Genomic DNA, 12,509 nt, shown 5'->3' with positions numbered 1-12,509 from the left:
TTCAATATGTGATTTTAAAACTTAATCTTACAGTTTATTTAAAATGAATTTTTTTTAATTCAGAATGCTTATTTGTGAATTACCTAATTTATACCTCTATTAGATGACTAAGCATCAGGATTGTGCTCAATTTCATTAATCTTCTTTGTAATCAAGACTTTATGATATTTAAAAATATTTGGTTAATCTTCCAAAAAGCAGTTCTTAATAATGAAGATGAAATAGATTTTATCTTGATATAGTATATGTGTATATATGTATACATACACACATATCTATACATACATATGTAATATGAGTTATACATATCTACACATTTGTATTTATGTACATAGACAGGTGTATCTGTGTGTATATATATATATATATATATATATATATATATATATATATATATATATATATATATATATATATATATATATATATATATGTGTGTGTGTGTGTGTGTGTGTGTGTGTGTGTGTGTGTGTGTGTGTGTATAAAATTTTCCAAGTTAAAAAACTAATAACTATTAAAGTTCAATCAGGAAGTTTAAAAAGTCCCAGTAGCCTTTTTTCCCCCAATAGATATTCCTTATTATGAATTTTAAAAAACACACTGTAAGTATATAATTGAAATTAGTTCCTAATTTTACTCCATGGCAGTTCAGTTAGCTTCAAGGCGTGTTTTTATAAAAAAAAAAAAGCATCTGAAAAAATTAAGGGAAAATAGCATCAGCAACTAATTTTGTTTTTGGCAAAGAAGAGAAAATGTATTGTTATGGGACTGATTTCTGAATCTGTATTAATTTATGTAACACAATGAAACTTCCTTCAGAATTCCAAATCTCACTAAAATGTACTTAGCTCTTTCTTATGAGCTGAAAAGACTCACACAAATTTATAAGAAACCTCAAAGCCCACATAGTCCATTTCCTACTTAAACAAGAATCCTTGCTATTTATAATACACTCAAAAACTAGCCATTCAGCCCTCAACTGAAAGAGGAGGAACCTCCCAAGCCAAACTTTTTAACTTTTTGGATAATACAATTGTTAGGAAGTTTTTCCTTATTATCAAGTTGAAATTTATTTCTTTTATCCATTTGCTCCTGGGTTCTGCCTTTGTAGACCAAGCAGAACCTTCTAACCCTTCTTCTACAAGAAAACTCTTAAATTTGAAGAAAACTATTGCCCCCTACATCATCTGTTTTATGATTTGGATTTCTTTCTCTAAAACTACTTGTTCACATCTTTTGAATACTAATCAATTGGAGAATGTCTCTTATATTTAGAAATTTGAACCAGTTGCCTTTGTGTCTTAGAAATGAGATCTTTTCAAAATGGGTTCATGATTTAGATATAAAGAGTGATATTATAAGCAAATTAGAAGAACAAAGGATAGTTTACCCCTCAGATCTGTGGAGAAGGAAGGAATTTGTGTCCAAAGAAGAACTGAAACTTGTAATTGAACACTAACTAGGTAATTTTGATTATATTAAGTTATAGAGTTTTTGTACAAACAAAACAAATGTAGACAAAATTAGATAGAAAGTAAGAAATAAATTGGGAAAACATTTTTACATTTAAAGGTTCTGGTAAAGGCCTCATTTTAAAAATATATAGAGAATTGACCCAAATTTATAAGAATTCAAGCCATTCTCCAATTGATAAATGGTCAAAAGATATGAACAGACAATTTTCAGATGAAGAAATTAAAACCATTTCTAATAATATGAAAAGATGCTCTAAATCACTATTGATCAGAGAAATGTAAGTTAAGACAACTCCAAGATACCACTTCACATCTCTTAGATTGGCTAAAATGACAGGAAAAAATAATGATGAATGTTGGAGGGGATGTGGAAAAACTGGGACACTGATACATTGTTGGTGGAACTGTGAATGGACCCAACCACTCTGAAGAGCAATTTGGAATTATGTTCAAAAAGTTATCAAACTGTGCATACACTTTGATCCAGCAGTGTATCTACTAAACATATATCCCAAAGAGATCTTAAAGGAGGGAAATGGATGCACATGTGCAAAAATGTTCGTAGCAGCCCTTTTTGTAATGGCCCCAAATTAGAAACTGTGGTTGCCCATCAGTTGGAGAATGGCTGAATAAATTAAGGTATATGAATACTATGGTATATTATTGTTTTGTAAGAAATGATCAACAGGATGATTTCAGAGAGGCCTGGAGAGACTTACATGATCTGATGCTGAGTGAAATGAGCAGAACCAGGAGAACATTGTACATGGCAACAAGATTATATGATGATCAATTCTGATGGACATGGCTCTTTCCAACAATGAGATGATTGATACCAGTTGATCTTGTGAAGAAATGAGCCATTTACACCCAGAGAGAGGACTATGGGAACTAAATGTGGATCAAACATAACATTCTCATTCTTTTTGATGTTTTCTTATTCATTTTCTTTCTTTTTTTGATTTGGTTTTTCTTGTGCAAAGAGAGAATTGTATAAATATTTTTACACATAGTGGATTTAACATATATTTTAACATGTATAACATATATTGGATTGCTTGCCATCTAGGGAAGGGTGTGGGGGGAAGGAGGAGAAAATCTGAAATATAAGGGTCAGTGTTGAAAAATCATCCATGCATATGTTTTGAAAATAAAATTCTTTTTTAAAAAAGAAATGAGACCTTTATCAGAGAAACTTTCTGCAAGTTTTTCCTTTTATTTAATTGCTTTTTTCCCCAATTTTGGCTGTATTGGTTTTGTTTGTACAAAGACTTGTTAACTTTATATCTCCAATATATATTATATATTTTATATATATAATGAGCTTGTATATAATATATAATATGTATATATTATATAAATATATTACTATATATACTTATATATAACTTTATATATTATATATATATATAGATAAATATATAATTTTTACCTTCTGTGATCTTCTCTGTTCCTTACTTGATCATGAATTCTCCCTTTATATGCCAGATACTTTCTTCTCTGCTCTTTTAATTTATTTATGATGTCTACATTTATATTTAAGTAATTTTGTCTTTTAGTGCTTGTCTTAGTATATAGCATGAGATGTTGATTTGTACCTAGTTTTTGCCAGACTACTTTCCAATTTTCCCATCAGGCTTGTCTGACACTGAGTTCTTACCCCAATAGCTAAAATCTTTAGGTTTATCAAGTACTAAGCTACTATTTGTGTATATTATATACATGTTAATATTCTATTATCCAATTTCTTAGTACTAAATCATTTTGATAATTATTACTTTCTGTTGTAGTTTGAGATTTAATACTGTTAGACCCCCTTTCCACTTTTTTTTGTTTGTGTTATTTTCTTCAGATTCTTAACATTTCTCCAGATAAATTTTGTTATTGTTTTTCTTAGTTCTATAAAGTAATCTTATGGTTTTAGAAGTGTGACATTGAATATATTAATTTAATATTGTCATTTTTACTGCATTGGTTTATCTTATCCATGAATAATTTCTTTCTCCAGTTACTTAGATCTGTCTTTATATATGTAAAAAGTGTTTATCCTCTCTTTATGAGGCAAAATTTACTAGTCCTTGTATGGTCCTGACTGTGGTTCTGTGGTACTTAAACAATTTCCCTCTTGGCTGCTTATAGTACTTTGCTATGGAACTTTGGATTTTGATCATGACATTATCTTTTGGCATTTCAGAAAGTGATGGATTATTTTTATCTTTGCCTTGCCCCCTCTGGTTTTCAAAGATCTGGACAATTTTGATTTGTGATTCCTTGAAATTTGGTAGATAGGATTTAAAAAACAAAAACATACTTAGAAACGGTTCTTAAAGTATCTTTACACAAATCACTTGATTTTGTTCTAGTATATATAAGTATCTCATAGAGTCTTTGATTTCTTTTTGGTCTGATTTCTGGGGACTCCATTACTTGGGTAAGATTTGAGAAGACAGAGCAGGAAAAATAATACCAGATTCTCCAAATATCCCCCACAAATAAGACAAAACATCACCTCAAAATGAATTTAGAGATGCATAAATAATTAAAAATCAGGGTAAAGTTAATGTCCAGATAAAGATGTTGGCTTGAGTGAAGTGTAAACCACGTCCAGGCAGCCTCTGCTGAATCAACAAACAACTAGCTGTAGGTGCACCTGGGTCAGCAGCAGCCTTCACTTCAGGAACTTTCACCTCCTGGACAGTGTGGGGTTAGGACAACTAAGTAAAGGAAAATTGAAGGACCCTTCACTATTTCAGGACACCAGGTCCAGTTAATACTGACCAGATTTGGTCCTGAGCTATGGCTATGAACAAGCAGAAGGGAACTCACATCTGGTGAGTCTGATAACAGAGGATAAGGACCCTGTAGACTGGGCACTTGCAGCAGAGCAAAGTCCCTAATTTAGTTCCAGGGCAGAGGGGTGAGCAAAAATTATCAACCATGGAAGGGACTACTTGAAGCAAGAGTATTTGTGGGGGATCCTAGCTATGACACAGAAGCAGAGAGGTGTTTCCAAGGTCAATCCCTCAAGCAATGCTTAGATAATAATAATTTGGGGAAAAAAAGTGTAAGATATCATCCCTTTCCCCTTGCCTTGAGACTAGAAATTTATTTATTTATTTATTTAATTTTTTTTTATTATATATATATATATATTTTGTAATATTATCCCTTGTATTCATTTTTCCAAATTACCCCCCCTCCTTCTATTCCCTCCCCCCGACGACAGGCAATACCATACATTTTACATGTGTTACAATATAGTCTAGGTACAATACATGTGTGTGAATATCATTTAGAAATTTATTTTTTAAAGCTTTTTATTTTCAAAACATATGCATAGTTTTCAACATTCATGCTTGCAAAACCTTGTGTTCCCAAATTTTTTTTCCCTCTCTTCCCCTTATCCTTTCCCCAAGATGGCAAGCAATCCTATATGTTAAACATGCGCAATTCTTCTATATATATTTCCACAATTATTATACTGCACAAGAAAAATCAGTCAAAAAGGGAAAAAAATGAGAAAGAAAACAAAATGCAAGCAAACAACAACAAAAGTGAAAAATACTATATTGTGATCCACACTCAGTCCCCACCGTCCCCTCTCTGGGTACAGATGGCTCTCTGTATCACAAGATCATTAGAACTGTCCTGAATCACCTTGCTGTTGAAAAGAGTCACATCTATTAGACTTGATCTTCGTATAATCATCTTGTGGCTATGTACAATGTTCTCTTGGTTCTCCTCACCACACAGCATCAGTTCATGTAAATCTCTCCAGGCCTTTTTGAAATCATCTTGCTGATTGTTTCTTATAGAGCAATAATATTTCATAACATTAATATATCATAACTTATTCAATCATTCTCCAACTGAAGGGCATCCACTCAATTTGTAGTTCCTTGCCAAAACAAAAAGGACTGCTACAAACATTTTTGCACATGAGGGTCCTTTGCCCTTTTTTGTGAAGATATTAAAATCTTAAAAATTTTAAATTTTTAAAATTTTAAATTCCCATTTAAAGAAAAATGACAAATGGTTACAAGCCCAAAAAGAATTCTTGGAAAAGTTTAAAAAAGACTTTAAAAATCAAATAAGAAAGATTGAGGAAACATTAAGAAAAAAATAAGGACAATTCAAGAAAATCAAGAAAGTTATAAAAAGAAAGTTAATGAATTGGAATAAAAATCCAAAAAATTAAGGAAGAAAATTATTGAGGCAAATACACCACTAGTAATTACAGCTTTGAATGTGAATGGGATGAGTTCATCCATGAAAACAAATAGCAAAATGGATTAAAAATCAGAATCTGATAATATGTTGTTTAAAGAAACATGTTTAAAAATGAGAGATACACATAAAGTTAAAATAAAGGGATGGAGTAGAATTTTTGCTTCAGCTGAGTAAAAAGCAAGGGTAGCAAAGTTAAAGCTAAAATAAATTTAAAAGAGATAAACAGAGAAACTACATTATAAAAAGTATCATAGAAAATGAAATAACAATACTGAACTTATATACACCAAATGCTTTATAGTATCTAAATTACTAAGGGAAAATAATGAAGTACAGGTAGAAGTAGATAGTAATGCTAAAATAGTGATAGACTTTATTTTTCCTTTCTCAAAATTAGATAAATCTTACCTCCCACAAAAAAATAAGGAGTTGAATAGAATCTTAAACAAGCTAGTTATGATATATCTTGAGAGAACTCAATAAGATTAGAAAAAAACACACTTTTTTCTTAGCAGTATATCATACCTTAATAGTATATGGTGTTGGGGGCAGCTAGGTGGCGCAGTGGATAGAGCACCAGCTCTGAATTCAGGAGGACATGAGTTCAAATATGGACACTTAACACTTCCTAGCTGTGTGACCCTGGGCAAGTCACTTAACCCCAGCCTCAAAAAAAAAAAAAAAATAGTATTTGGTGTTTACAAAAATTGACAACGAAATAATGAAGAGTGAAATGAACAGACCCAAAAGAACATAGTGAACCATAAAAGCATAATTGTTCTAAAAACAACTTTGGAAAAACGAAATCATTTTGAGGATTATGAATACTCAAATAAGCTAAAAAAGACCATATCCAGGGAAAGAACAGATAAATAGAAGTATATATAATATGGTTTTACAAATATACAAATACATTTTTCTTGTGTCCAATGGAAGCCTTCTCCAGGGTGTGGGAGGAGGGGAAGAAGGAAATTAAAAGTACACAGTAATGAACAAAAGAAAACCTAGAAAGAAGCATAGATAGCTTTGAAAATGATGTATAGTATTTATCATATGCTTTCCTTTTTTTAAAAAAAGTTTGAAATGGAAAGTGATGGTTTTATTTTAAATCCTTGTTTTATGTTGTGATGTATACATGGTGTTGTTCCTTTTTTGTATTTAAGTTTAAAATTAAAATTTTTAATAAGATATTTTCCTATTTTTTTCCCTGCCAAGCTTTTATTTTATCTCTTGTATTCTTTATGGAAAAAATTTTTTTGAGTCTCTTCTTATAATTGTTACTGAATTGCCTTAACTTTCTAGGCTGGATTTTTGGGGTGTTCTAGAAGTAAAATATTTTTTTACTGGTCATTATCTTCTTTGGGTTACTCCACTCTTTGTATGAGGACTGAGTTCTGCCCCTTGATCCCATTTTGAGTAGGATAATTGACCTTGCCAGGTCTTATTTTGTTTTACCTGGGTTCCTGTGCTAACCTCTAACTCCTAGGGACAGTTTTACACCTCACCCCCATCCTTGCCCTCTACTTTAATTTTCTAATCCCTGGGCTTCAGCATTTCAAAGCCCTGACCTCAGAGACCCTGAAAGTCTGGTCAGTCCCAGTCTGTGTTTCTGAATTTCATTGGCCATTACAACTCTCTAGTCTTTTAAGTGGGGTTTCCATTACTGAGATGCCTTTCTGAATACTCTGGGCTTTCTCAGCCCTCAGATATTACTTGCCTGGGACTAAGAGCCTTGTTGGCTAGTAAAGGTGGCTAGATGAGGTCTCTGTTCTGTGGCCATACTGAGGAGTCTATACTGGCTCCCACTTTGCTAACCCTTTGCTGATTCCATGGGACTTCTGGCTGACTCTGGGCAATCTCTGGGTGGAAGAAGTTACTATGATTTCTCACTGAATTTCTTGCTCATTAATTGATCTGGAGAGAATTTCAGGTTTTTGCTGAACTAGGTCTATGGGATCTGTACAAGTTGGCTTCTTTTAAGCAGCCTTTGGTCAGAAATTCCAGACTACATTCACTTTTTTTGTAGCCATAGCATGCTGTTGACTTCAATTTAGTTGGCAAGTCCAGTTTAGTATATGTTTTTCTTCTATTTAGATTGTTAGCTTCTTATGGGCAGGGACTGTCTATTTTTATATTTGAATGCTCAGAATTTAATACTGGTTGGCATCTGGTTTATTTACTGATAAACTGTCATCAAAATCCCCATACCTTTTGACAAAATTTCCTAAATAAATGGATTTTCAACTTCTCCAGGGACAAAATGTTGGCAATAGAAAGCTGAACTTGCTTTCTCTCCTATGGTACAGTGAAAAGAAGACTTAATTCTTAGGAAACTTGTTTTTTAGTCTGAATTCTCATGCTGACTCTGGGCTACCACAAGACATTTAGCCTCTTTTGGCCTTTTTCTTATCTGTAACACAAGGATAATAGTGCAACAAATTTGTTTAATGGCTTGTGACATTAACATGGGCTTAGGGTGGAAGGACATAGATAGGGTATGTTATATATCATTGAAGGGAATACTTAGATCAAAACAACCACAGATCCTTAGGTATATAACTGCAGTGCCTACTCATGGTGTCACTGTAAAGATCAAATTAAAGAATATATATATTTTTTTAGTTTTGTAAAATTCAAAACACTATTCAAATTCATATTTATTATTTACTACCTAAGATAAATTAGAGGCTAAGGTATGATGGTATTTATTGGTTTGTGGCAAAATGTGTGTGTGTGTATAGTATTAAATAGTAAACTGTTAAAGCAGTCAAGATAATGAAGTTTTTTTGTTGTTGTTTTTTGTTTTTTTAAATAATAATGAGATCCCCACTGATCCTTGACAGTGCATGGAGGTAACACTGGCTTCTCTTTCATCTGTTCCCTTTTCTCTCCTCACAACTTCATCATTCTAATTCAAGCACCTTATCCTGCCTTTCATGAAGAGTTGAGAAAGCTCTCTGAGCCGTCTGTCAATCTTCCTTTGCTGTTGCCAAAATAATCTTCTCAGTGTACAAGAGTGAACATATCAGTCCTCTCCTCAAAAAGCGTCAGTGTTTTTCCTATTTGCATTTTAGAGTCTGGTTTCAACTTCCCAGTGCAACCTCATTTCACATTATTTCTCTTTGTACTCTATGTGCCAGACAAACTAGACCACTAGTTATTGCCCAAACTCGACATTCCATCTTCTGTCTGCATGCCTGGAATGTCCTTCCTCCTCACCTCTGCATCTCAGAATCCTTATCTTCCTTCACATTTAAGGCACTACCTCGTCTTAGAATCGCCTTAGTTAGTGTACTCTCCAAACCCCACATTACTTTCCAAGTGTATGCTATAGCATTTTAATAGAATGTAAGTTCCTTGATGGTAAGTACTATTTTTATTTTATCTTTGTGTCCTCAGTGACTAGTATAGAACAGATGCTTTAGATATTTGCTGAATGGAATTGAATTCTCTAAGGCTGTACCAATAACTGTGATAAGCATTAGGGATACAAAGAAAGGTTAAAAAGAATCTGTATATATTAGCATAAGTTTACAATCCAATTGGGAAGATTGTGCAAATAACTATTTATTAACAAAAACATACAAGATAAATTAGAGGTAGTCTCAGAGGGAAATCACTAAAATTGAGGAAGACTAGGAAGAACTTTTTTTTTTCCCTCCACTTGGTGATATTTTTTTTTCCCAATAACTTGTAAAGATAATGTTCAGCATTCATTTTTTTCCAGGTCCAATTTCCTTTTTTTTTTATTATAGCTTTTTATTGACAGAACATATGCATGGGTAATTTTTCAACATTGACCCTTGTAAAAACTTCTGTTCCAACTTTTCCCCTCCTTCCCTCCACCCCCTCCCCTAGATGGCAGGCAGTCTCATATATGTTAAACATGTTAAAGTATATCTTAAATACAATATATGTATACGTATTTATACAGTTCTCTTTCTGCACAAGAAAAATCAGGCTTAGAAAAATAAAAAATAACCTGGGAAGAAAAACAAAAATGTAAGCAGTCTACATTCATTTCCCAGTGTTCTTTCTCTGGGTATTGCTGGTTCTGTTCATCATTGATCAATTGGAACTGAATTGGATCCTCTCGTTGCCAAATATATCTCACTTCCATCAGAATTGATCCTCATACATTGTTGTTGAAGCGTATAATGATCTCCTGGTTTCAGCATTCATTTTTGTAAAATTTTTGAGTTCTAAATTTTTTTTCTCTTTCCTTCTCTTACTTCTCCCTCCTGAAGACAGTGAGCAAATCTGATATAAGTTATAAGTGTACAGTAATTTTAACATATTGCCATGTGAGTCATGTAGGAAAGAAAAATCAGAACAAAAGGGAAAAAACACGAGAAAAAAAAGCAAGCAAAAAAAAAAAAACAACAACTTTGATTTGCATTCATTCTCCATAGTTCTTTCTCTGAAGCAAATAGCATTTTCCATCCCAAGTCTATAAAGAATTGTCTTGGATCACTGTAGTACTGAGAAGAGCTAAGTCTGTTATAGATTATTATCACACAATCTTCTTGTTGCTGTATACAATGTTCTCTTGGTTCTGCTCATTTCACTTAACGTCAGTTCTAATAAGCCTTCCAGAGAAAAATTTTTCCAGGCTTTTTTGAAATAAGCCTGCTCATCATTTAAAAAAAAAAAAAAAGAAAGAAAGAAAGAAAGAAAGAAAGAAAGAAAGAAAGAAAGAAAGAAAGAAAGAAAGAAAGAAAGAAAGAAAGAAAGAAAGAAAGAAATCTCTTTTTTTAAAAGAGGCAATTGGAAGTAAGTGTCTTGCCCAGGGTCACACAGCTAGTAAATGTCTAGCTAGATTTGAACTCAGGTCCTCCTGACTCCAGGGTCAGTGTTCTAACCACTCCACTGTAACTGTCCCTCATCATTTCTTATAGAACAGTAGTATTTTGTTACATTCAAATAACACAACTTATTCAGTCATTCCTCAATTGATGAGCATCTGCTCAATTAGGAAAGTTTTTTTTTTTTTTGCAGAAAGTGATACTTTAACCAGGAGATAGAGATGAGGAAGAACAGCATTCCAGGTATGCAGGACAGATAGTCATTAAAAATATTCAGAATCTCACGGAGCTGGGAAAATTTTGAATAACTTATAGTTATGGATTATAAGGAGGTTGTCCAAGGATTGACATGTCTAAATTCACTGAAAATGAAAACCAGATTGGCACAGGTGACCACTGGTTGGAGTATTTACCCCAATGAAATAAGAGTTCTAAGCTTAACGTATTAAAAGTATAAGAAAGAGACATCATATGTATTCTGATGGAAGTGGATATCTTCAACATAAAGAAGATTCAACTCACTTCCAGCTGATCAATGATGGACAGAAACAACTACACCCAGAGAAGGAACACTGGGAATTGAATGTAAAATATTAGCACTACTGTCTATTTACCCAAGTTACTTCGGAATCCAATACTTAATGTGCAACAAGAAAATTGGATTTACACACATATATTGTATCCAGGTTATACTGTAACACATGTAAAATGTATGGGATTGCCTGTCATCTCGGGGAGGGAGTAGAGGGAGGGAGGGGAAAATCTGGAAAAATGAATACAAGGGATAATGTTATAAAAAATTACTCATGCATATATACTGTCAAAAAATTTATAATTATAAAATTTATTTTAAATAAAGAAAAAAAAAAAGAAACTCACCCAAACCAAAAAAAAGGAAAAAAAAAAAGAAAGAGACATCATTTATACAGTTTCTCAGCTTCTTATTTTTTATAAGACAGTTTTCACAGGACCAAGTACATTGCACATTAAAAATTTTTGTGAATGATTGGATTTTTCAAATTCTCCTGTGACACTGGAGGTTTTCTCATCACCCTGCACCAAACTCATGTTGCCTCTGGCAACTTAACTAATGGAAAAGCTACTGATTTGTTTTTCTGCAACAACATTACATATCTTTAGCTCACGGAATTTGTGTAACTACAAAAGACAATATTTGTAATTTTATTAAAAAGAGCACATGAGCTTTAAAAAATAAAAGCAAAATAGATTTTGTCTGTGACTAATGCCTTTAATATTATAGTTAGTCAGGATTTTGTCAGTTCCTTGAAATTTAGAGCATCCATGTCAGTTAATATCGAAAAAGAATTGAAGTAGAAAAGTGCTGAAAATACCTTGACAATATATTGGCCTTATCAATATATTTATATCTAAATTTTTTTTTGTTTCTTTTATTTTTAAAGCACGAGTGAGCCAGTGGAATTCCAGTACCACTTGGACTAAGGCACATGATTCATCTATTCAGCGCTCTCAGTGATTTCTGTCTACCCAACCCTATGAAAAGAATTTTTGTAAGAGTGAGGAATGTCAGCTGGTGACAAATGAGGAAGTTGCATTTTCTAAGTATGTGAAGTATCAGAAATGTTTTTCTAAAATTTTAAAAATAAATCTTATTTAAACTTCCATTGTTGAGTAAAATTATTCAGTTAGATAAGCAAGAACTTAAGAAAAAAGAGCAAACAAAATTAAAAGCAAGATTGTATGTGTATACACCAATTTCTGTGACAAATTTTATTTACCCCCTAAAGAAAAGATGTATATATTAACTTTAACAACCTAGCCAAAAAGTCCTGGTTGTTTCTGGAAATACTTTGTATTCACAAGAAAAATCCTTTGGAACTTTTATTTTTTTCCCTTATTAAGTAATAAGAACTCACACACATCTATTACTTTGAGGCTTGAATACATTATATCATTCAAACCTAACAAAGACAGTGTTTACCCATTGTTGCTATGATTATCTCCCTTTTTCCTAATGAGA

At 32.5% G+C, this 12,509-nt stretch overlaps 1 protein-coding gene across 4 annotated transcripts in view; it reads left to right on the top strand.

The window, feature by feature from the left end:
* The window catches only part of SMCHD1 (structural maintenance of chromosomes flexible hinge domain containing 1), a 244,010-nt gene extending 231,858 nt beyond the window's left edge, over positions 1 to 12,152 (top strand). For all 4 annotated transcript variants that reach the window (XM_074276007.1, XM_074275999.1, XM_074275986.1 and 1 more), the window contains one exon: positions 11,932 to 12,152. In XM_074276007.1, the coding sequence (XP_074132108.1) occupies positions 11,932 to 11,971 (40 nt within the window). In that variant the 3' untranslated portion in view covers positions 11,972 to 12,152. The remainder of the gene's footprint in view (positions 1 to 11,931) is intronic.
* Positions 12,153 to 12,509: the final 357 nt, after the last annotated feature.

The sequence above is a fragment of the Sminthopsis crassicaudata genome, chromosome 1, assembly GCF_048593235.1.
Source record: "Sminthopsis crassicaudata isolate SCR6 chromosome 1, ASM4859323v1, whole genome shotgun sequence".
In the NCBI taxonomy this organism is placed as follows: Eukaryota; Metazoa; Chordata; class Mammalia; order Dasyuromorphia; family Dasyuridae; genus Sminthopsis; species Sminthopsis crassicaudata.
Note: the sequence above shows the minus strand (reverse complement) of the source record. Positions and strands in the feature narration are given on the sequence as shown.